Below are 26,755 nucleotides of genomic sequence, written 5' to 3' on the forward strand. Positions count from 1 at the left end.
TAACTTCCCCTGAAGGGCAAACCAGCAGTTGTGGGAAAGAGCCCTAAGCATCTTGGCACATTGTTACGGGACACGTCACAGACGCACAGAGGCAAGTGCAGAAACGGGGAGGACATGGCTATACAGCTCCTGCTGTGGTCACACTGAGACAAGGCTAGCTCGAGTGCTCAGACCTGGATGCTCATCATCCTGGTTAAACTGGACGGTGAAGATGTTCTGTGTGCATTTCCTGGCACAGAAGGGCTCCAAGGACAATGCCAGTAGCAACAATCTTCTTGCCACTCACATATGTCTTTGGAAAGCTGCATAATAACTACTGTCAGTGCTTGCAGGGGCCAGACTGTTCCAGACCTGCAGCTGAACTGGGATTGAGATTTAGGCTATGCCACTGGCACCCTGCAGACTCATGGGCAAAGTCAAACAACTCTTTTTATGCTTCAGGTTCCCTGTCTGTAAAACTGAGACATTTTTCCACATAGGGGTGTTGCAAGGATTAAGTCAATGTTTGCAAAGCACTTTTAGATTCTTAGATGGGGAAAGCTACGTAGAAGTGCAAATTATTAGCATGGTGACTGCTCTGCACTTCTACTGACACTGGTTTTCCAGACATTTGCTTTCCTAGTCCGCAGGCTTGTCACCCAGCACTCAGCCTCATATTGAGAGACACTCCCTAAAGTATATTGTCCCCCCCATTCAGCATTCCTTATTCAAGCAAGACACCACTGAATGGCGTCTCGATGAGAGAGCATGCCTAAATAAGCAGGACTGGATTGGAAACTTACTGCTTAGCGGTTGCAGAATCAGAAAGTCTAGCCAGAACTAGACAGTTTCAGAGAACGCTGAAATGCTCCTCTTTATGTAGAAGTTTGCCTCCAAGAACTGAAGACAGGAAACCAGCTACACAGACAACAGCTCCCCTCCGCCCAAGTAAAGCAGCAATCAGAACGGTGCAACTGGGAAAAGCAAAGTGCAGACTCGCCTCGAAGCAAGTCCTACATCTTGATATTACCGTCAGAGCTTCCTCAGAAATGCTGCTCAGATGGAGCTTGTTAATGTGCATTAACCCAATGCTACTCACTGAAAGGAGAAATCAGCATGCCCTATTTACCAAGTCAGAGGAACTACATGGGCAGCAAACTCGAGTTCTGCAAGTGTGCCACTGTTACTCATGCCATCCAAACCAGGTACACCATGTGTCAGTCTGGCGTTATCCCAGGAGGACTTCTGGAGTGACACAACTCGTACCTCTTCCCACAAGGGAAGGGCAACAACCTGAGATGCTCAGGGTGCAGCGCACCAGAAGGTCACAGCCAGGATAGTCCTGCCAGCCCCACCTGCCGGAGGGTTGTTCCCTGCTCTGGTTGCCAGGAACCTGCCTTCATTTCCCTGCACAGCTGGAAACTGTTCAGGGCTGGATGGAATTAGCACATGGGTATAGAGCTACCATATGTTCAGGTTTCCCTGGATTCAACCTGTCTTTCTGCCTGGAAATTGAATGCAGATGGGACTTGAAGTCTCTGGGGCATCCGTTGTGGGCCCCTGGACAAATGACCACCGTGCATGAGGGGACCAGTGCACGCAGAGTTATCTGGGAAATCCCAGACAGAAATATGGGAATCAGGCACGTTGAGCCACACTGCTTTATCCTTCTGGAAAAGAGGGAGAGTGATAAACAGCAAAGAGATGCTGGAAAAGCCTTGTCAAAGTAATGCAGCCTTGGGAGACCTTTTTCCACCACTCAAGCCTCACCTTCAGACACTGGGGATGCATGTGGGCATTACTTGAATCCTGGCACAATGAAATGTAGCAATTACTGATAATTTTAGCCTCAACCTGTGCAGTAATGCAGCATGCTAGCTCTAGGTTTCTACTCCATGCCTCAGCTCACAGGAGCAGTAGAACGGTCTGAGTCAGCCAAGGGGCAGAAAAACATCACTTTCAGCAACACTGCGTGATCAAGGAGACCCTTGAGGGGTGGAAAAGGTCAAGAATTCCCCTATCCCAACCCTGGCTCTCACTGCAACTGTGGCAAATTAACTCCTCTGTCCTCATCTGTAAAGTGGAGATACTGCTAACCTACCTCACAGGAGAGCACAAAGCTAATTGCAAGGGACAATTAAAGACTTGGCCCCAGAACTTATTACATCAAGAAATTAAACAGCGAATGAAGCAAGACTCCTGAAGTGTCACTGAACTTTGACATTTGGAGCTTCCAGCCCACTGAGGTCTTAGCAGCAGCGTTCAGTCTGACATCTAAACGTTCCCTATGGGTAACAGCTCACTGTATCCAACAAGAGTGAATCTGCAGGGTTCAGGAGACTGGGAGCCTTGCCTTTCTGTCTGTCTGCGCAGCACCTACTAAGCTGATGGGTCCTAAGAAATAAATAATGCGCCACTGTAAAGCACATTTGTATTCATACACGCCTCATTTTTCCAAGCAGTAATCAAGAGTATTATGTTACCTATGGTCGAAATGATTAGTCATGTTTCCAAAGATTAATTTACATGTTCTTTTGTTTAATGCATACGAACTGATTTAATGGCTGCTTATGAACTGAGCTAACAGTCATTTTGAGAAACAGATGTCCGAGGCAGTTTTAAGCATTAAGAGTGCTTTTATTCATATCCTTAGGAGAAAAAGGGCTACACAGTCTACAGTAATAACACTAATGAATCAAAATACTACAGCTGCCCAACAGGGTTTTGACAGAAACCAGCTTCTTCTCAAAGGAACTTTTTTTTTAGGACTCTGGGACAGTGAACAACTGGTAATATGCATGCTTAACATGTAAGTATGTGCTTTGCTGGAGCCAGAACACTGAATCAAGCCCTATCTGCAACCAAACAATGTGAGGCTTTTGCATAAGCACTGAAAACTGTAACTACACAAAGACAGGGAAATCTGTATGGAATCTGGATCCTCCACATTTTATACAAATAAATATTCGAATTTGAGTGTTTCTGATACTCTTTTGTGACGCTGAATGCAGAACAGGTTGTCTGCTTTAAACCCTGATAGATTATTGTGTGTGGGTGGTAGGGTTAGGATAAAAGAAGGGGAAGAAAGCTACTAGGAAAGCAGTTGGTGGCTGCAAATCTATGATAAATAAACAGCACATTCCTCTTCTGCACGAAGCCATTAGAGTCTGTGTCAGACTTTAACACCCTAATGTCAGCTGGGTGTCAGCAAATGTCAGCAAATTTGACAGCCTGGGGTTCTGCAGTGCTCCCTATGGAAAGTAGATTTGGAACAATTTGCCATGCCCCAACAGAGCATTTCTGTCAAGTTCCCGAGGAGCCTCTAATGCACCAGTTATTCACAGGACCCTTGCAACGAACCACGAGTTTGATATTTTATGGTCTGGTGTGTACAGTGCAGGATATGATTACACACAAGCCTGCTTCCCATCAGCCAGCACCTCGTAATCGTTAACATATTTATCCTTGTGGTGCCTCAAGAAGATGACATTGTTATTAGTCCCATTTTATAGATTCAGAACTGAAGCTCAATAGCTAAATGAGTTGCCTTTGATTACACAAGATTTACAGTGAAGGACAAAACTGAGTCCCAGCCCTACCAGGCCCAAGCAAGCATTGCACCAGAAGGACTAGATCTATGTGCAAGACCTGTCCTTCACCTCAGGTGCTTGAAAGTCTTACGAAATGATTATATCTGCACTGGATTTTGTGCCTGTAGTGTCTCAGCCTTTGCCACTGCGGGTACCTGTAGGGAACATGGATGTAGATATATCACTACCTGCAAAAGCTGAACTCCTAAGTTACATCCCTCTGCAGTAGCTGGAGACAAGAGTCTCCAGATCATGCTCATGTACTTAATAGCATGTTGAGCAACTTTGCTCAAATGCATAAGACATGCTGAGACAGTGTATTAGGAAAAGCTGAGACCTAGTAAGATCTTCCTCTTCTGCTTCACCTATACCACACTGTGCTGGAAAATACGTTGACTGATAAGTTTCAGCCACAGTACGGGTAATCATCAGGTCTGATTTAAGTACCAGTTAGTTAGAGGTTGAGAGTAAACACTGTTTTCCAGCACAAACCACGCCTCTCAGTATGGTAAATGCATTGAACAAGTCCCATTGTATCTGCTACATGAATTGGAGAAGAGAAGCCACTGCAAAAGTAGAAAAAGACCGTTTCCAAATTCCTGTCAAAGTAGTCAGTAAGATAGAGGACGAAAGCATTAGGACACACTGCTGTTTTAAGTTGAGGAGATCTCCTCTATCCCTCCGATACTATCACCAAAGTAACTGCTGGCAAGACACACAGCCGATTGCTCTCTTTCCTTAACCGAATTGCTATTACAGAGAAACAGGCTAGCTATCAGTTTCCACAGTGGTAACCATAGACCTCAGCGAAATGTATTGATCTTCTAGGAGGCAAACACTGGGAACCAGCCATTCCTACCACTCAGGCTTCAGGTAGGGTGGGTATGCAGCTGCTACAGGTTAAGACAGATTTGCAACAAAGAGCGCTGTCACGGATATGAGGCTCTGAATTTGACGTGCCTTCCTCTCTGTCTCAGAACAGTTAAAAACCCAGGTAAATATTTGTGTGCTTCATCTTAGACCTCTGCTAACCTTTCACCACTCTGTCTTGAGCATATCTCTGTTTATCTTACCCTGAATAACGTAAAGCTTTCTTATCTAAGCAACAACTGCCTCCCAGCATTAAGGCTTACCCATCAGCTGCCTCCCTGACCTGATGCGCACCACAAATGCTTCTGGTCATCCCCAACCACTTGGAACTCAGAGCTTTTACTGGGCATGCAGATTCAGGCAGGAGCCCAGCTGAGAAATCCCGCTCAATACTTTTGAGCCTTTCAAGGCTCGGTGTGATTTGTGCAAATCAGATGGTATCATTTTATTTTTTCAATGGGGCCAACGGGACCAACCTATGGTCCAATGGGACCAACCTTCAGGCAGGGAACTGCTACTCAAAATCTTGAGTCAGGTCAGAATCTTACTATTATATAGTAATATATAATTACTATATAGCAAAAGTAAGATTATTCCTAAAGCAATAATAAAGCCACTTGAGATTTTTTTTTTTTTAATAAGCACCAATATCTCATATTACTTACTAGTACACGGCATCAGCAATTGACATAATACTTCCCCCAAAGGATTAGGCAACTCAGAAACATTCATATGTAAGGCAAATCAGAAGTCACCCACAAAATGGAACAAGAAAGGACATCAGGGTCCTAACCAAGTATGAGGAATATTTTTCTCATGAGATGCTTGAATCAAGAAAGAAACGGAATTGAAACAGAGCAGGATGCTGTCCCTGCCTGGGACTACAGGGAAGAGCTGATTTCAAGATGATCTTTACTCTTGCAACAAGAAAGCACAAATGTTCATCAGAGACTAGGAAACCAAAGGAAATACCAAGATGAAAGAGTGCAGCAAAGATGCATGCCTTTCTGTATTATTTAGATGAAAACATTAAAATTGATGGGAAGATATTTAACTAGCAACTGAAATAAGCCTAAGAGGGGAAGGGGAGAAACCCAAAAAGACAGAAGTGCAGATACTGCAGATGGCTTGAAACTACAGGTAATGTCCTATAGATTCACTGAAGTCAAAAGTTACAAATGAGGAGAGATCTACAGACCCACCTAGTCCCACTTAAATCACCTGTTAGTCTACAGACTATTAGAGACCAGGATGGTATTGGCATGTAATCACTGCCAGTACCTGCCTGCTTAAGCAAGGCAAGATCAAAGTCACTTTAAAAAAAAAAAAAAAAAAAAAAAATCAACATTTTAAGCAAAAAGTTTGTAATTACAAGCTTGAAAACAAAATGCTCAGGCAAAAACATTAGCAAACACTCATCTGTGACACCTAGCTCTTTGGATACCATAGCACTGTTCACCACAGTACATTTTATAGGGCTCAGTCCAGTCTGATTTCAAACACTGTACACCGTGAACAGCAGGTTCTACAGAACACAGTGAGAGCCACTCTGCATTAGCAAGGTTTGTCCAAAACCCCTCTCAAAATCTGCCTTCCTGAGTACTAGCCCATTAACGAACCCGAACAACTCTTTTTCCTCTATCATTGTGCTTTGCAAGTAATTGCTGCTAGCCTTCCTCTCCCCTTACCAAGTCTTTTCCCACCCAGCTTTGACTTTGTTTTCCACGCTGAGCTCTTTAGCCTCCCTCCTCCCACCATCTGAGTGTGCAGGGTGAAACTTACGGTGCTCGGTCATGGTTCAACCCGTTCTGTCTTTGTGCATTTATCGGAGGTAGAACAGGTTTGCTGTTAATCTCAAGCCCTCTCCGCAAAGTCTCCCTGATTTGCTCCGTATCTGAAAGAGAATTTTTTTTAACATGATTTAGAGTCCCCAGAAACATCACAGACACAAGGAGATGTCAGCTTTTTTTAAAAGGCCTGCTTCTATGGTGTGTTTCATCTAAACTCTTCCCCTTCAGAAAGAAATGAAGAGATGCTAAGGATGAATTCTTAACAGCTCTTCCTGCACCTTAGGAGTTATTTCACTTTATAAAGTCAGCTTGAATTCTCCGGTTTTGGGTTGCGATGTTGTGTCAAGCAAGGAGAGCTGGAACCTTTGGCACTGAGCCCTCCTGACGAGGAAATTCTGCGTAGTTTTGCATCCTTTCATAAATGAGATGTTTGCTGTTTCTGCAGCTCTCACAGAACCTCCTGACACTTCCAGCCTTTGCGCTGGAAGTCACTTTTCCCATAAGGCATAACAGGAATTTGTTCTTTTACCAAACGAGTGCAAGGAGGTTCCCGAGTTTTTGCAATTGGCTTTGCAAAGCTGTCGACTAATTTGCAATAAGATTCACAAAAGAAAGGAATTTTATGCAGGGCAAACTTTAGCCTCAAGCTCACATTTGAAAATAAGCTGCAAATTATGCAGTTCAGATGCAGTCTTTTTACTTTTTCATTTTCCTATAATGTCTAATGGGCAACTACTTTAATAGGATGCTTTCCTACCTTTCTTCTTTTATTGAGAAATGTGGGAATCAGGTATAGAAAAAAATATCCAAATTATTTCAAAATCTTTTGAAGGATATACGAATATCACCATGTATACCTGTCTTGGGCTTTTCATTTGCAGACCTGAGGGAAAATAGCCTTTTTAGATCCAGTGCAGTTCAAAATATTTGCACAGAAGCCAGAAAGAACCCTATATGCATTTAAATATTTTTTTTTACCATGGACTTAAAAACAAGTAAGATACCATTCCTGTGGAAACCATCGTTAATTCCAGGAAATCTCAAGCCCTCAAATTTTACGTTGCTTCATCCATTTGAAAGGTAACATGCATAATTTCAAGCACGTGTAATGGCTATGACATCTGTACCCTGACATGGCATCTCACTGCAAAGGGGAACTCCACCGTATTTTATTTCTTCTTTCCAGAGTTCGGTATTTGCAAGAACCACTTGAGTTCAGCTACAGCAATGTGCATTGTCAGTCCAACTTGCCACCCAAGAAGCGGCCATGTTAAGAAGGAAACACAGCCTGGGAAAATGCAGTTGCTTCACCTTGCAGGTGTTTACAGTCCTGGTTTCATCCAGTGCTCAGTTTAACTTTGTAGATCTAGATTAGAAATAGTCTAAAAACTGAAAGAAACATTTAGACAAAACAATGCAAAGATCTCTTTTCCGCTCTCCTGCCTTCCTCAAAGAGGCCACACCAAAATTCATTTCGCTCCCCTGAGACATACTCCCAGTAACTGTGGTGTTTCTTATGAACCCCAAGATGCTGCATGATTCGGCCCGCTGCCCAGACCCATCAGAAAACAAGCCGAAAGGCCACGACAGTGACTCAGCCCAGGACCTCTTACCTTTCCCAGAGAGCCGCCGCGGCTGGGTCCCGATGCAAATGCTCCTGCTGTCTTCGTCGTCCTCTGGGGGCCGGCTGAGATCATCCCAGGCACATTTGGCACTCACTCCACTCAGGTTTGAGCCATCTGTCTCAATCCCTTTGTCAACTCTCTCCTGCTTGAAAAGATCCAAAACCCGAAGACTTTTTTTGGGTGTGGCTTGAACCTAAGCTGGAACCCACCCTGGCTCAACCCAACCTTCAGCAGCTCCTGCATATCCACCCTTCGCCCTTCCACTCTCTGGCCCCTGTGCTTCGATATATCAGCGAAGGGTGACTGCCCATTGAGCCAAATCAGGGAGCTGGTCTAACAAACCTTTTCCATAGCAGGTTGGTCTGGACTCCTACCTCTTCCCCACTACTTTACTAGGTGGCCCCGGCAGGCACAAAGCAGGGAAAGACAGAGGTGGAAATCAGCAGCCTGGGATATGTAGAGTTGCCTCTTTCAGTGCTAGCTCCAGTTTACACCAACTCAAAGTATTTATGACACTACAGTGTATACACCTGTATGAAGCACAGCTTGGCAGTCTACCTATTATATGTCAATGATAACAAACTCCTCAATAACGAAACTTAAGATCCCTTTCCAAACTTACCAAGGACTCCCATAATGAAAACAGCTCACAAAGAGACTCATCGTTCACACGAGTTCGTCATTTGCAAACTGCCTGGACAACCTCTGCTTTTCAACGTGCTGGGGTGTTCAGTAAAGGACAAACGTGCAAGGAGACACAGGTCTGTGCAATATCAAAGCTTTTGCATAGCTTTCTCTATCAGCAAAATACACAAACGCCCTCCCTTGCAAGTTGGACTTTCCAAGCACGTAACCACCGTTTGGGTCTAGGAAGGTGTCGCACACCAACTACAAGCAGCTGGATACTCTCTGACACCATGCATTTTCTCAAGGACATCTGCATTTGTTGCCAGCAAGACTACCCTAAGCTACAGCCAAAACCTCCACAGGACACCTACCTGATAGGGGAACTGGCATCAGTCTGAATTTCCACCTATGTCCCACAAGGGGGTAATGTTGAGCTGAACAAACTCAGGGCTGAGCTACACCGAGGAAGGGCTGCTCTTACCGCTGTCACCTCTCCCCTGGCACAGAATCAACCCGGCTAGTTTTCCCCCTCTTCTGAAGGGGTGTCACTTCTGGTACCGCTCAGTGGCACTAGCAAGATCTCCATCTCACTGCTTACATCTGGGTCACCTCGGAATAGGCAGTAAGTCCCACCACTTGCGGGACAGAAACTTTGAAGATTTGAGGAAAGAGCAGAGCTGTGTTACGCACAACGCTCGTTATTACTACGCTCCAGTTTGACCTTGCCACTGGAGTCAAGAGACCGTGGGAGCATCCATAGCTTTGCAAAATCTGTTCCCTAAGAAGCAGTTTCTAGACTAAAACCCACATACCATTCCTCCCCTTGCCCAGCTGCACATGCTGTGCCCTAGAAAGAGCATTGCCTGTTCTTGTGACGGTTCAAAAAAGGATTTGAGCAGCTCAAAGATAAGCACAAGCACTCAGGGTGTGGTTGCATAGCAGTTTAAGCTGATGTAATTCAGAGTGGCTGCAGTCCCAACCCTCCTCCATGTGCTCCTACCCCTTCCTTTGAGCCAACTGCTTTTTTTTTTTCAGCTGGATCACCTCCCTAAACTGGCTCTTTGGCCCAAGAGCAGAGGCAGAATCCTGGGGGCAGGACCAGAGCAGTCCTGACTTAGATTTAAGCATTCAAGAGACTCTCTTCCTTCTGCCTCTCTCCCTGAAAGACTACTCCTTGGTGGGATCTTCCTCCGGCATCAGGGGAAACTGGCTTCTATGAAAACATAATGGGAAAATCTGAGAAATAATAAATCTGTTGGGATTTTCTTTTGTTATATCCTAAACATAAAATTATTTGTTTCACCCAGAAATAGAAGTTGTGGAAAAAGAAACAAAAATACATCTGATCCTACATATGCAAATGATGCTCTAAGTGAGATGTAGCACGTGGCTCCTTTGGGAGCCCTCCACGGCGCTCTGTGAGGACCCAAATCAGCTGGCATGGGGAGATTTAACTTGTCAGCACGGTTATTCTTCATTCCAGTGATGGAGAAGCATGGGAGAGCCACCAAACTTGCCCTTGAGCAAGGAGCAGAAGAGCTCAGAGGGCCCTGAGGACTCCATTGAGCAGAGGTTCTGGTGGGACGTGCTTCTCCATCCCTGCAGTCAGGGCCCCCGCTCACAGACACAGTCCGGGGCCCCTGGACAGTGCGCAGAGCCTTGGGGAGGGGGAAAGGGACTCGTCATCTGCATCTCAGCTGGTTTGCAGAGCACTTCCTCAGGGGAAGAGTACTGCTCTGTTGGCATCCCTTGGAGATCAAGGGGGGCTGATGGAAACGAGCTGGCCTAAGGCAGCCTAATTTGCATGCCTGTTTTATAACGCTTGCAAGTATTGATGTTGAAGGGGAAAAAAAAAAAACAAACAAAAAAACCCTAACCAGTGCAGACTCTCAGCTAGGGCAATGCACAGCTTTACCCCATCTTTAGCCAGCAAAGATGTGCCTGGGCTGAGGGGCTGTTCTTCCTCCCTTGAAAGGGCAGCCTGAGCAGGAGGTTGGAGGAGCCCAGGGCAAAGGAGGTTCGGCTTTTTCCTTCCTCAAAGAAAGGATGTTTCTGTCCCATTTTCCTCTCAGCATGTGGGAGGGATGCTCTGAGGCTCTTATAAGTCATTGATCCCTTTCTAAACGAGCCAGAGCACTGCAGCGTGACCCGCAGAGCGGCAACCACAACTCAGGAAATTCAAATCAGCTTTATTCTCTTCTGAGATATCTGCTAAAACAGAAGCAAAGCACTGAGAATCAGCGCAGAGCTGGGGACCAACAGGGATTGTTTGACAGTGCTGCCAGGGAAATCTGAATGGCCTACAGGGAAGCCTGGCTGAACAGAAAACAGCCAGCGTTGCCACAGCGTTAATTGCCGACATCCTGGGATGACATCTTAGTTGGGATCCATTCTCGGCAACTTCGAACAGAAAGTACAGCTGCTGCTGCCAGGGCTGGGTTTAGGCCTCAACCAATTCCCACAAGAGACAATGCAGCCTCAAAACAAGCTCTGCCCGCTTCCCAGGCAGGCAATGTGCTTGCCTGCTCCCAGGAAAGTTGTCCGTTTTCTCTGCCTGCTCCCTCCCCTCCACCTATCTTCCACTGCTGCTTTTCAGCTCTCACACACCCTGTACCATCACCAAGAAAACGCCAAGCGAATGACACTTTATCCTTTCCCCACTAATTAGAGCAGGAGGCGCATGACGTGGCTGAACCAGCCCGGCACAGCCTTGCTCCCCGTGCTCAGCAAAGGCTCTTTGCAGGACTCAGCGCCGCAGCAGCAGGTTTTGCCCTGTGAATCCCCAGGGGCTGTGGCAGCAGAGCAGGAAGGAGGTACACACACACCTGTGCATACGCACTACTGCAAGGGCAAGAGAGAACAGAAACAGGAATGTCTTCAATGTGAGGAAGTCCGGAAAGACTACAGACATAACAGCTTTTAGTGGTAGGACACACTGGTGAGGCAGAGGTACTCTTTATTTGCCTTAACTTGCCTTGGCTGACTCAGATTCCAGTAAGCTGAGCTACTTTTCATTTACAGTAAATTGAAGAAACCCCTGTTTTATCATTAGGAATCACCAGTGTGCAGAGTACAGACAAACACCCTCCAGGAGGGGAGAGGGCAAAATTTTGAAGAGCCTAAAAAACTTCATAGGACTTGCAGTTGTATTAGCTCCCACACTGTGGGACATTTGTGGAACATTTTTTTGTGTGTCTCTCAGACTAGGGTTATTTTAGATGAACAAATCCTTAAAAACAGTAAAAGTAGAATTTGGTTTTGTTCTTAAGCTTTCAAAATAAAAGATGCTGTGAGGCAACTGAGGGTAATCAGATGCAGACACACAGACCATACGCAAATGCAATAGCTTGTACAAAACGTGCACATATGCACGTGCCCTTCCAGGCTAAGCCATAAGTTCTCTGTTAAAAGCAAATACTCAGTGATTCACTGGAACAAGGTCAGCACCACACTGGATTTGCCTGGGACCCATATACTCCAGTACCATAATTCTGCTGAAGGGATGCAGCAACTGTCTCCCAAACGCATGGATCAGCAGTAGCCCATGGGACGGTAACACCTCCATAGAGGTCCTATTCGGATCTTTAAACTTCAGAAATTAACTTGAACTCTGAAGAAGAAGGTTTAATATATCTTCCTGCATGGATTATTAACAACTGCATGAGATACTTTTGGCTTCCCATTATTTCTCAGACCACACTAACTACCTGGCTTCAAGTGACATCCTACAGGAATGAGCTACACTGTCACATTCGCTGTGAAAAAATATTACTTAGTTGGTTTTTAGTTTTCTGCATATTGTATCTCCTTATGCTTGCATATAAAACAAAGGAGAATTTCCTGATCTATCATCTCTAAATCTTGCACTGTTCTATGTTCTTTTATCTTCTTCTATTTTCCTCCTTTCTAAAACATGCAGTCCAAATCTTACCAATGTCTCATATATGAGATACCATTTTCCTGGTCTCCCTTCTCTAAATTTCTTCCTAGCGCTGCCATCCACCTGGGGCTGGACATGTGCACTCTTGAACCACCTCTGAGAGGGCAAAGGGAGTCTCTAACACTTTTCTGGGATTATTGCAAACATTGAGATCACAGCACCTTTACAGAAAATAATAGTTTTATAGCATTAAACCAATTCTCCCTGGCTACTACAAAAGACATGACATTTTATTAACTAAAGACATACTTGCAGATGTGGATCAATCTCAAATATTGTCTCTCCTCTTCGCATATCTGTTATCAACCAGGGGCCTCCAGCGCTACACAGAAAGAAAGAAAGGTAATGAACCAAACAAGCACTTTAGCTAGTACTCCCCAACAGAGTCCTCAGAGTGAACCTGTACTAGAAGAAAGCACAAGACAGTTTAAAACAAGCATAGAAGCCCCTCTATGTTGTGTATATACCCGATAGCATGCATTTGTCCTTTACATTTCCCAAATACATAATGAAAGCCCTCCATGACCTAGCTGTTATCTGCCATGTCAGGCTATCTCCTGTGTGGACCCACTTACTCATACAAGGCTGAACTGGGTTTTAATCTTACAGGTAACTGAATTGGGACTGAGAAGTCCAGTGTCGCCAAGGTCTAAGAAAGATGGGCAAGGCATGAGATCAAGAATTATACCTCTGTTACGTATCTAAAGATGCAGCAGGGTCCCAATGGGATTGCACTTTTTGCTGAGATCGGCAGTCATGTTCATACCATAAAAAGCTTATTGGTCTGATAAATATCCTCACAATAGACATTTTGCCCAGTTGGTACTTAATGGTCGAGTACTCAGATGGTTCAGGGAAATCTTTGTTTTCAATAGCAATAAAAGTCGGAAGGGTCAAGATGTTTCCCAACAAAGGCGATAGAAAACAGATTACTGTTTCAGACTACTAAAGATGAACTACTCGGCGACTTTACTTTGGGTCACGGTGCAGGCAGACTACAGAAGTCAGCCTTAGATTGTGCTTTTCATTTGAAGTAAAAACTGAAGTCTTTTGGAATTCTCATAAAAATTTTCATTTTTTCATGAGATACTTTGTTATTGCAGTCAAAAGCCCCCTCCTCTGGCCTTGTCTGTGTTACAGTCTCCTAAAGCACTTGGAGTGGGAGCAATAAAAGTTAATATTTTATAGCTTTTCAGATGCATCGATACCCACTCTTTTTTCACATCACTTTGGAAGCTGTTAATTATTAACTGCGGAGGTGCCACCTGCTTCAGTCCCTCACTGGGATGCAAGAGACTTCTACCCTGACTCCACATCAGCGGCTTAGTAGTTTTGCCTTCAAATCATGCACATTTGGGTTTTATTTTATCCTTGGAAAGGTGCTTGTACCACGGCACAAATGCCAAAAACCAACATGAGAACAGACTGAGGAGAGGGGTGCTATATCTGTATTGACTTAGAGGAGCCAAGGGAGCTGCAGGCAGTGTTTATTGTCTTGGGGTCCCAGAAACAAAGCTTGCAGCTGGACAAATTCACTCTACTCTAGGGCATTCTCATGAATTATCTGCACTTATGCCTAAAAGGGAAAAGTTCAAGTTTAAGAAATCCAGCAGCAAAGGCTGGACTCTTCCAAATAATCAATCAATTAAAGGCCATTGTGACACTAGAGAGTGTACTATTGTGCCCAGGAACACATATTCAGAATCATTTTGTTTAAAAAAATATTGTTTAAAAAACCAATAACTTCCACTAAATATAAGAGAAAAACATTTAAATAAAACACCTGCAAGCCAAAAAAACTTAGCTGCAACCTGGCAGCAAATAAAGCATCAACATACCATTTAACATTTAAAACCCATCTCCTCCTTAACCCAATGACATCTTTGTTTTGCCGCAGGAGAAATAACAATGAATTTCACTTGCATGAACACTCCTCCTATTGCAAATTGGCTCACCAAGAGTGGGGCCAGTTTGAGAGCGACTTTCTCACTTTCAGACAGTACCCAAGCTTTGCTAGGCACTGTAAGTCAGACCCTGTCCTTCCTTTCTTTTGAACTACACAGAGAGGTCACCGGTAACAGTTATCCCAGCTCTCTCAGGAAGAACCAATGAGAAAATGCTGCAGGCGTAAGAGGAAGGAAATTAAGCTTTCAAGACCTCATTCTATTTCACCCTGAACATGTGGACTTCCACATGCATTAATTTGCCATCTAAGTGTCTGTGCGTGAGAACAGATTTGCAATGAATTCCCATCTCTTGCTACAGCACAGGATTAAATATGTTCCATCAACAAGTTAAAGATTGTTAATAAAAACAAACAACTGAATTGTTCTCTACAGGAATGCTCCCCTATGTGGGGCTACATGAGCACTTACACTGGGACAGTCCGAAGCAGTTCCAAGATCCCTTGCCCATTCCACTGCTGAGCCGCATGCAGTTCCTCAGTGCAAACTCCAACAATCTGGAGTAAATGAAAACAGAGATACTAAACTGGATGGGAACCGTGCAAGAACTGCAGAGAAAATGTGCCACGTGGTGCTGGATCAAACAGTGCAGATACAGAGAAGCATTTCTTTAAATTAACCAGATGAGCGAGGACAAATGGAGCCTGAGACAACAGAGGGATTCTGCAATTCCTTATGTCCTCTCTCTACACTTACCATGTGAAGTGCCCTGGTCACGTAACATTTAATCTTGCATGGCATGTGTGAACTTAACTATGAGGAGGGCCTGGTGACAAATCAGGGTTTACCGAAGATCCACTAGTCTGTTCTCGCTCTTCAATCTAGTCCACACAAGACAGGACAGGTTAGGGTCTGAGCACACGCAAAACACTGCTCTGTTGGCCAACTGCTAGGGGCAAATGCAATACTGCACCAGCAACTACAATCAGGCAAGGGACCCACTGCCACAAGGGAATGCTTTGGTGCTCATAAATCCTTGACCAGCTCAGTTTGCTGACTAGTCACATCTTACCCAGCACCATAAAGTAAAGCTGCTTACACATGGCATAATCCACTCGTCACTGCAGGCAAATGTAAACTTCTGCCTTCCTGTATAAGGCAGGATGTGTTTGCTTTTCAGGATGGGAGCTGCTACACTGAGCAATACCAGATGTCCCTCTCACAGCAGCTGAGATCAGCCGCTTCAAATGAAGGGGTGAAACACCCTTCAGCTGATAGAGGAAGGCAGTTTCTTCCTGACCCATCAACCTCTGGCTTGTGCCTTTGAGCACAACGATTCACTCTTTGGGATGAAAAATTATTGTAGCCATGGCCTTCTATTTTCTTCCTCAATACTCTAAGCCTTTTCCAACGACACTGGATTTTTGGTCAAAATCTGTTCAACTGATGTTTTACCAGAAAAGAGGAAAACTGAAAACTAAGTTCTGAAGAGCAGCAAGCAGAAGTGCATGATGTGCCTTTGCTGCAAGCACGTATCTGAACCGATAGAGATCTGCGTGGAAAGCCATCAACATCAGCATGTACCCAGTTCTGCACACCCTATCTCCCCTGCCCCTTGCAGAGCTCACTTTCTCAGGACCCAGCCCTTGGAGATGCACTTCATCCCCACCCATCTCCCAGGCTTCCTCCATGAACAGCCTGAATCACCCTCTCTTCAGGACACCCCTCCCTGGGCCTTCACTCACTAATTACATACAAACAGCAAGACTCTAAACAGGATATTATTTTGTGTTCATTCTTTTCTTTTTGCAATCATTTATCCTCATGGGTCAAAACAAATCCATAAAAACAAGCATCAAACAAAGGGGAAAAACAAGTCAACCGTATGTGTTGTGGAAGATTAGAGGCCAAGAGCCTCAGGATCCAACAAGTTGACTGTCCTTTGATCCAGGACAGCTGGGCACTAAACAAGAGATGTGGACAAATGCAGCACTAACTGGGGAGTCAGCCAGAAATCACCCTGCTTAGTTTGGCTCTCTACCTCTGCTTCCAGGTCCCAAAACTCACCTTTCACTGATTAATTCCACACCCATCTCTTTCTTGTTGATAAAACACAGACTTTTGGGCACCTCAGAAAACTCAGGAAAGCCTTTGCCGTTGCACAGCAGTTGCCTTGTGCAGATCTGTAGTAATAGAGCTTCCCCTTACATGTTGCAACTACAGCGAAGGACAAATGGGAGCAACTTGAAGCTTAAATTCTAAAATACAGACACTTGAATTTTCCCACAGGAGGGAAGCTTTTCCACAGGAGCAGGGAGAAATCAGCAGTTGGTATAAACTATACCAGCTCTTTCACTAAGGTTAATAACTCCATATGCAATTTAAAAATGTCCAAATCTAAGACACATCACTGAGAAGCAGGACTTTGGGAAAGCAAGCAAACTTGTTTGGCCAAGGAAGGTCCACTCACTGAACAGTAGGGTTAAATCGCAAAGGATTTTTAAAATGTTTCTTTTGCAAAGCAAACCTGAACCTTTCTTAAACTGTCGATCAATAAGGGAAAACGCAGCCTCTAAAGAATCTTTGTGTCAATGGTGCAAGCTACATTTCTGCCATTAAATAATGCTAAAGCAACTGAGTCTTGCTCCAAACACCACTTTTCCTGGAACTTAAACTAGTGGATCACTTACCGATACTGCCATAGAATTAATTTGAATTTAGCTCTACATTACCTTCTAAGTGTTTCCCTCAACTTTTTTCCCCATGTTCATGTTTGAAATTTCAGAGCAGTAATGAAATACTCAACTCCAGGTCTGTTTCACAGTGTAAACCTTTACTCCATCAGATAGACCTCTATCTTGAGAACTGAGTGTGCCATTGCTTAATCCTGGTAAAATGCTTACTGAATACCTCCAGAGTAACAACTCAAAGATGAGATCCACAGTGACCAAATAAGGAAGAAAGGTGGAAGATGGTATAATAAGCATCTGACTTAGCAAAGCTAAATGAAATGTAATGTTAGCCGCATTCCGCTCTCAGGAGGTGACAGTCAGAGCCACCATTGCTGGGTCATACCTGTAGGAAAGTAACGACCCCAAAAGGAGTCTGCACCGGCTGCATCTGAGGGTCTTCTGTCAGTAACATATGCTGGATTCTAGATTCACTGTTGTCCAAAGGGCTGTGCCACGATACATGGTCACCGCTGCAGAAGGTGTTTTCTGCAAGGAAGAGAAACAAGAAATATTTAGTTTGCAAACTCTACTAGAATACTCCTTCTGTTAGCATCTGCTCCTGACCGCTGCCAGGCAGGGACCTCTGATCTGGACCAGGACAGTCACTGGTGACTATTCACAGTGACTGCCTCCAGCCAGCTCTGCTGAGTCTCTGAGTCAGGTGAAGCACCTGAAGCAGGAAAGGGGTCTCATTGAGCCATCTGAATTCAAGCACTGACTTTAAAATTGCCCTCTCTTGAGTCCTGTGGCAAAAAATGGTGTCCTGCTATGATATTAATCCCAACACAGGAGTACCAACAAATAAAATTAGCTTCTCTCTCATTTACTATTAGACTCATTTTGTGAGAGGGTGCAGAGTCAGCAGGCTATACTGGATGCCAATGGGACGGCGATTCATACCTAATTTGCAGCTTTGATGTGCCACAGAGAAAAGACTCTGAAATGTGAATTAAACACGAATAATACTCTGTATATCTAATAAAAATCCACAGTCTGCTGCCCAAATTACGATGGTCTAAGTCAAAGTCACTTTCTCTCCCAATTGTCTAGTGGCTCTGGTGCAGAATTATAATTAGTATCTTCCTTCTTTCCCAAACAATGAGAAAACAAGTAGGCTATAAATTTCAGTCTATGTCAGAATAGACTGCATCAAAACAAAGAGCCAGAAATTATCCTTCCCTCTTCATGACTGTAAGCATTCCTTTCTTTTCCTCCTCTCCTACTTCGAAAGACAAAACCCCCAGATAATCCCATGTTCCACAGCTGGTGCATGCCAGAAGGCACACCAGAACCTATCTGTATGTTGCTGCCCCATTACAAGAAAGGCTAATGCTAGAAGTAAAACAACCAATCATGACCATTTTCACACCAATTAAAGCATGCTCCGTTTGCACACAGTTCCTAGAGCATGTGTGCAGTAACGCTGCCTAGCGACTGCCTTGTCCTCGGGTCTTGTGCTTGTCCCACTCCAGGTAGAGCTTTTACAGCACATACAAATAAACAGCCTGGAAGCCATAACCTGCCCTCTAACATAGGTGTAGTGCCCCAGGGATGAACTGAGTACTGCCTGCCTGCTTCCAAAGTCAGTGGCAAGCACCGCACCCCTCTCCCTGACCAAGCTCATTGAGGAAGCCAGTCTGGGCTGCTGTCCTCACTGTGGTCCCTCCCAAGGCCACTCTTACAGGAGAGTGGGAAGGGAGGCCTTGCCCACTGGAGGAGGACTAGGACTTCCACTGCAGAGTGGAAAATGTTAGTGGTTACTTGAGTTGCTGTCTATTGAGACTGGAGCAGCTCATATGATACAGAGCAGGATCCAATTCAGAGGAGCCTTCTCCTCTGCCCTGCAGCTACAAGCAGATGTGGTCCTGGATCTCCACCTAACCTTCCCACATCACCTTCCAAATACACGTCAATAGGACATCTCTTAAATAAGTATCTATAGGGCTTATCCAAGAATCCTCGAACATGGCAGCTTCTGCAGCAGCAAGAGAGAAACAGCATTTACCAGTAATTGCAGCTTTGTCCCCAGTCACACTAAACAACAGATACTGAGGTGTCCTGCACACCACCCCCCGTGGATCAGCACCGCCACGATTGCCTGCACGTACTCTGGGCCAGCAGCAAGTGCAGGATGCTTTGAGGGAGCCATCAAGTAAGGTAAGCCAGCAGGCACGTAAACTAATGAGAGTTATCTCACGGTTGCTGTAGTTAAAAATACACGCAGTCATCTCACTAAAGAACTAACTCACGCTCACCCATTCATGGGTTTAATGCTGGGCGTCCTGGGCAACTCGTAGCTTCTCCACCAGGTGTCCCCATTGGTGTGTATTTGAACATTTATTATATATGTTTTTTCAGACTAAGTTCTTGGACAGCTCATTTGATTAAAAATTAAAATAAACTCCAAATACCATAAGGAACTTGGCCCGAAAAACAAGGCATGTAACAGAAGTGTTGTGATAAGTAAGGGAACGTTTTCCTTAGTTAAAATCAGTAAAGAAAGAAGACATAGCAAATGCAAGCTGCTTGAAAGGAAGAGTTTATCATTATGTACACTAAATTACACGCTTTCAGCTCTGCGACTGAAAGGAGTGGTTCAGATATTACTTTACTTTTAGAGTTGGGGAAAGATAAGCAAACAGAAATGAAAAACATGATTTTTTTTTTTTTGTATCAAAATTGGATTAAAGAAACAGCACTTAGAATGTTGCAAACGATCTTGTGATATTTTCCTGGTTAGCCAAAATGTGGCTGATTAATTTTTTTTTTTAAATTATAAAAGCCTCTCAGTCACAGTTTTCAGGAATGAAACAAAGCCACAAAGAGCTTATTCTTGGGCCCTGTCTTTATACCACAACATTTTGCCCATCAAATGCTCACACAATTCTATGCTGATCGATCGCTGCATTTCATTGCTGGTGCTGCTTCTCCTGGGAAAGCCCAGTCCGTTTAGAGCAGGTTTTCAAATGCAAATGTCTCTGCTGGAAACCCACCTGTTTATGTCCATGTGAACACTGAACACTTAGAAAATCTCCCTCTCCCTTGCATGCACACGAACACCACAAAATTCACGCTGACTACTCAAGTAAATCACAAAAAAATTTCTGCAAATAACATGAAGCCAAATTAAAACCTGTAAGAGTGCAAGAAATTCAGAATTATAGCCTGAAGCTCAGCTCTTTGCTTGCTGCATTGTAACCCATATGGAATGTAAGATCAGCTCTTGTACAGAGACCAGTGCAGCACTGAGGACAGCTTGAATTGCAGGACTTGTAGCCACAGAAACTAAGAAATTACAGGAACAAAGGCCTAGATACTACTTTCTCTTGCCTTATGCTGTAAACAGGGATGAGCAGCCTCCCTTGTCACCTTCCACACTCATGTTTTCAAAATATGACAATCAAAATCTTCATTTAAGCTTCAAACAATGTTTTAACCAAAAAATCATAAAGTTTTCATAAATGATTCCTCCAAAGTAAATTTATAATTAAATTTGGGGGTTTCACAAATGTTGAATTAGAACATACAACATCTAGATAAATCCTCAAAGTCATCACAGCACAGATGGATGGGAGAAGTCTCCTCTGGTTTTTGCACTTTCCTATCATTTGCAGTACTGCCAATAACACACTTCGTACAACTTGCCTTTCATCCACAAACATGTACAATGTGCTAGTATTTCCTACATGTACACATATATTTCCATAAAACCAAGAGATGAGTAGGCAGAGAACACACGCGCTCATCTCAGGTATACTAGAAGCACAAACACCTTACAAGGAGCAACACACTTCAGTCAGACATGCCTAAAGATAGCTCCTGTTGTTCCCAAAAATGCATCCCATACCATGCAGACTAATCAGAGAAGCAGCCTGCCACCTCCAAACTCATTTCTGAGATCTCTGTTTTGCGCTGCTATGAACCAAGGATGGGACCAGGACCTTCAGTGATAATGATGCCAATATGGGTCTCTCAACATTCATGGTTTTATAGCCATACCTCTCAGTACACATTTTGATGCCTACTGCAGATATCAAATGAGACACCTAAACTCGCAACTGGAAGCTACTTGTATACTAAATACTTGAAAATACACACATGAAAATAGGTATTAATATACATGTAAAAATAAAAGATTATAGGAAGAAGTTTATGTCCATGGAGCACTGACCCAGTCTGACAGGAGACTCACTGCTACAAGCATCCTAAAACAATTTCTAGTTTTAGGCCAAAACAGGCTCCCCTTTCAGATAAGCACAGAACATCCTTTGCAAATTATCTCAGTTTAGTAAACCTGAAAGGTTACAGTCTCAGTACCAAAGCTGGTTCTGCAAGGATCCCATCACAGCACTGATGCTTTCCCAGGCCCTTGTAGATTTGGGAACAGCCTCTGCTTTATCCAAGCCCATTTACAGCAACCATCAATCCAACACTTTTCCCTCTTAAGCTCTGCTACGACACCTTTTGACCTGCTGTAATGCCGTGCAGATTAGCATACTGTGGCAATGTTTCTTACTGGTTTTGAGAAGGGATTAAAGCACAACAGACGTTACAAAAGTCCTTTTGCACTGTATTTCTTAATGAGACAAAATGCATTTGCGTCCAGAATCCAGGAAAAGGTGAGATGGCTTTCAGTGGTAGCTGTGAAAAATCATGGGCTACTGCTGAACAAGCACCTTCTCTACCATTTCAAGAGGGCAATGTTCAGTCTGCCAGGACTTGGGTCCGCTGCAAAGACTTCTGCCTCTGAACTTTGATGTTACCTGACTCCAAAGCAAAGCCAACAAGAAATGTGACATGTTCAGGGAAACCATTTTATGTAATGGGAGGAGTCTGACATATTCTTCTAGTAAATAGCAAGCCTCAAACTGGTGGCCAGTTGGTGTGTTCCCATGCTCAGGAGTAAACCTGGAGAAGACTTCTATCAATGGGGGAACTAAGGATGCTCTTTTCTCTGTGGTTTTTACGTTGTGGATGGATTCGTCATTGCCTAAGGAGGGAGCTCTGACTAAAGCTTTTACTGCAGCTATAGCACACACAGGAGGACCCTATCTAGATTCACTTGTGTCTAAGGTCGAGCGTAACACATCTCCATTCTTCTCCACTGCAGAGGGCACAGTTAGCATTTTTACTTACCTGCTCATTTTTACAATCCTTTCAGAACCAAGTCTCTCCAAGAGCCCTACCACTCTGTTAAGTCTGTTTGACATTGGCCAACAGGTTCAAACACCATTAGGGTAGCACAGTCAGTCTTCTAGGCAGAAGAACAGCATGACTGCATAAGCCTTATTTCCTTAGGTGAGCACAGCAAAACCAACAGTCACCAGAAAAAATTACCAGGACCTCACCAGGGAATTGTCAAAAATGTGTAGGACAGATGGCAAAGCACAGAAATGATCTAGCCATCAACAGGAAGAATTAAATAGCAAAGGAACTGAAAGAAAATATGTTAAAAAATTAAATCCAAATTATTTTAGTGTATGGCTAAATCAGCAAATCCTCAGGAGTAAACTAAGGCTCCTGCATATGAGCTGATTCACAGGAACTGCTGTTGAATACTTCTGCCTCACAGTAAACCTGAGGTGGTTATATGTTCCTTCCATGGAAGGAAGAGCTAAGCTACCTGACCTGCCTCAGGATTAATACTTATCCTTCAGCAGTTACCATGGGAGCGCTGGATGTATTGTAAATACACAGGCTTGCTTACAATAACCTCTTGGACAGTCGCATCCTTCCTGCTTGGAAGGGGCACTAACAGGACTTAAACCTAATGTAGCAAGGTGATCCATCCTTACAGACTTGAAACTGGTTCTTCTTCTGCAAGTTTGTGTTTTAACAAAAACTACTTTTTTTTTTTTTTTTTCCTGTTAGGGAATGCTGATTCCATGAAATCAAACTGCTTCATAGGGAAGTATTGATTTCATAAGAACTCAACAAGGAAATCATTAAAACATTTCATTTCAAATTTACTACTTTATTTCATGATTTATAATAACAAATCTGAAGGCTCTCTCCAGCTCCACAGAAATGAGAAGTCCCTAAATTTCCCATAGATCAGCTCTTGTACCAGCTCTATTATGCAAAAGCAGCACCTATAAGACAGTTATACCAGACCACCCTGTTAAGCTTCCCATATTTTGAAGTCTTTAAAATGTCATTATCCATTTTCCTTTACAGCCCACATAAAGCAGGTGAGGTTCCTCCATGCAGCAATGGTCATAATTCAGCTGCGCATCTCTCCTAACTTTACTATCCAACTGCTCTATAATGAGAACTGGGGAAATAACTCAGGGGGAACCATTCCACTGTGGACTAGTAAATTTTCTTTGTGTAACATTGCTCATGTATTTTCTTGGAGTGCATTCCCCCCCACCTTTAATTTGACTAAATACAGCTGATGCCTAAAGAAATAAAACCAAGTCATATCCTTGGCCTCAAGATGTTTTATAAACAGTGTAATGCATGCAATCTACGCTTAAGAGGTGTTACCTAGCTCTAGAGAGAAACACAGATTACTTCCCACTGTATTTCCAATTTCTTTTTTAAACCTGCCAGTTTCGCATGTATGGGATCCTGCTAGGAGCCCTTACTCCCTTGAAAAGCCACAGGGAGTAAGTTGAAAAGGCCAGCAATCCAAGACAAGTACTAGGATCTAAGAGAGCTTCATCCAAAGGGTGGCCCCAGGCTGAATCTGGGTCAGGGAACATCTCCAGTGAGCTTGCTACCCTGCACCCAGAGCAGACGGGAAATAGCTGTTTGGGCATCTGGGAATCAAGTATCTTCTCTGGCATGCATATAGGGGACTGTATGGAGGAAAACAAGGAGCTGGTGCTGTTCCACCAGCAAGGAGACAGCAAGAGAACTTGAAGCATATCTTCTGTCCATACAGTCCCCAGACTGAGTGTGGCTATGGGGCAGTTTAGACTGCATCACCCTGGTTCATCCAAAGGCCAGAAACTTCCCCCTTCTAACATGGTGACACCATGCAATTCTTTAGATAAATTTTCAAATTAGGAGAATAGATTTGTAGCCTGACCGTTCCTCTGTATCTCTTCTAAGACACCTCCTCCTTCGAAATGGCAGCTAGAATCTGCAACAGAGGGGTTAAACTGTTCTGACTAATCAGTCAGGTAAATCCATCTGGACAGTGTGTTACAGGTTACGAGCTGATACTGCACAGAGTGGGAGAAGCCCTAAGTATATTAAATTCTAAGTGCTCTTGGTTTTGAGAAAACAGCCACTCTACTGCAATCATATCCTTCAAAAGCAAGTTTCTGTGTTCCTCTCTTGTTTCTGCAGAAAGCCGGGCCGTCATTACATGGTCACTTTATTCTGGGATATGTGCAAGATGATGCTGAAAGAAACAATCCTGCTTGTCTCCCTGAGAAAGCAGCAGCTACCTGGATCGCCCCCTCGAGCCAGTAATGTTGCTTAGCTATGCTAGCACAACGCTTGGCACTTCTCTGCCAGCTTGGTCTAAAAAAATATACTCAATAAATCTGCAACAGTGTGTGGCGCTGGGGGTGCTGGCACTCAAACAAGATGACCACATCCGTCACACGAGCCAGACCTACATTACCCGCATCACTCAGCGGCTTGGAAACTCGCTGCTCTAAGGGGTACAAACCTGCATTTTGTATCCAACTGCGATCTCAGCTAAACTGCAGACAGCGAGTCACAGATGTCAGAGAAATTCTGTATTTGAGGGCAAAGCAAACAAGGATTTCGACTCCATGACTTACGGGTGCAGGAATGTTAAAAAGGCCCCCAGTGAGTTCCTGACCAGCGTGACAGGGATGCAGCCAGACGTTTAAATTGAATGCAGCTTATCCGATACTTACAGAAACAACGTAATTTATTGCATTGCTATTACCCTTTGCACAGTCTGTATAATTTATTACATAAATGTATTTTCTCCAACACATTTTTAATATTCAGTCTGGCTTTGTTAAAAAAGAAAAGGTAATCTGGCAATCTGTCACAAATAAGATTTGATGCTGTTTTTCAGTACCATTTTGCGGACTAAACAGCTAGAATTAATTGAGAGAAACTAAGGGCAGACAGAGAGTCCAACACTGAAATGTATTAGCTATATTTTTCACCAGAGCTACCTAATATATTTCTAACTAGCTCAATAATGGATATAAGCACGCATGCAAAGATGTAGCTATAATAAATGGATACAGAAGCTAAACATGAAAATAGTGTCTAAAAATCTCAAAGTAATATTGTTATTGCAACTCATTACACAGATGCAAATTTTAAAAAAACCCGGAGTATAAAGAAAAAGACTTCATTCACACTCATTTGCCAGCCACATTAAATTAAGATAATCTAGGGATAATCAAATTAATGCTAAATTCAGTCTGTCTGCTTAGCTTCCTAACCTACAAAGGACTGCACACATGGATTGGTAAAGGGGAAAACAATTGTGATATAATCTGCGGGGCCCGCTGGCAGTTAGTTTATAATTTCATTTTCAATTCAAGCTGAACGTGTTTTAAGAATACACAAGTAGAATCCAAGCCATGATATATTTGCATTACATTAAAAAAAAATGCTTTTCCTCCCTGTTTTTCTTTTTCAGTTCAGTTTTGCTGCCCCTTATCTCCTGTCTGGGAAACAGGAACTGCCCCAGCCTGGGCACTCCAAAGAGGTGCCAGTTCACACGGTGCTGCTGCCTGCTGCAGACATGCAGCATAGACAAGATGCCTTAGGAAGAACTAAATCCCTGGAGTACAATTAAACAATCGCTCCACTGCAGGGATTCAAATTGGGCTTTTAAAAACAAGGGGCCTAGGCAAAACGTTCTTTAAAAAAAAAATAGTGTGGAAAAAAACAGATTATCAATACTGTAAGGACTGCTTGACCTCTGAAGTTCAATGACAGTTTCAGAAAACACAAGTGCGATGCAGTTTTTTTTTTTAAATTGATAAGCAAGTTGAAAATACAAAGTTGATTATTGCACAGCTCCAGGTTGTTAAGTCTGGAAAATTAATGAGCCTCTCAGAAGAGCCCCATCAATTTATGCAAGCTTATATAAACTTATTTGATCATTTAAGTCCCCTGGACTGAAAGCCTAATGAAGGGGCCAGAACTGGGCCCTCCCATGCCTCCTCAGGGTACATCACCAGCAGGACAACGTGATTCCTCACTCCTCTGTGCCCTGCTCAGAGCCCTCACTCACCCCTACTGGCAGCAGGATGGTGGAAAACGTGTCTCGCTGCACTGCAGCTTCTGATGATGGAGTTACAAATGCTGCTTTTCTTATCACAAAGTAGATCCCAGACACCTGGATGCCTTATGTGGCATTGGAGAGTATAATATTTCAGCTGAAAAACAAATGCTAAAATGCTATCACACAATAACCAATTTGGTTCTGGGCCTCCTCTACCTCTTCTGTTTTCCAGGACATTTCTTTCCATCCCTTACACATCTGCGTGACTGGCTTGTTCCTTCTCCCTGCCCATCTCTACGCGCATATACAATTTCCATGACTGCAGCCTCCGAGAATTTCTCACGCAGGCTCCCAGCAAGTGACTCCCGTGCCCAGGGCACGCTCCCACCCTCTGCAAGCGGTGGGCCCCCTGTCCTCTCCCTGACTCCGTACAGCCTGCTCCGCCAGCCACCTCCTCCCACGCTTCCTCTCCTCCCCACAACTTCATTCAGCTCCTCCACGTCTGCTCCTTACAGCCTTC

General features: G+C 43.9%; 1 protein-coding gene across 1 annotated transcript in view; it reads right to left on the minus strand.

Annotated features, from left to right (window-relative positions):
* The window catches only part of SUFU (suppressor of fused homolog (Drosophila)), an 85,518-nt gene that overhangs the window by 23,238 nt on the left and 35,525 nt on the right, over positions 1–26,755 (minus strand). Inside the window, exons 3-7 of the mRNA XM_009575076.1 lie at positions 17,401–17,543; positions 14,797–14,882; positions 12,671–12,743; positions 7,843–7,996; positions 6,222–6,333 (exon numbers count right to left, since the gene is read on the minus strand). Of these exons, the coding sequence (XP_009573371.1) occupies positions 6,222–6,333; positions 7,843–7,996; positions 12,671–12,743; positions 14,797–14,882; positions 17,401–17,543 (568 nt within the window). The remainder of the gene's footprint in view (positions 1–6,221; positions 6,334–7,842; positions 7,997–12,670; positions 12,744–14,796; positions 14,883–17,400; positions 17,544–26,755) is intronic.

This window comes from Fulmarus glacialis, unplaced genomic scaffold (assembly GCF_000690835.1).
Source record: "Fulmarus glacialis isolate BGI_N327 unplaced genomic scaffold, ASM69083v1 scaffold3813, whole genome shotgun sequence".
Classification (NCBI taxonomy): domain Eukaryota; kingdom Metazoa; phylum Chordata; class Aves; order Procellariiformes; family Procellariidae; genus Fulmarus; species Fulmarus glacialis.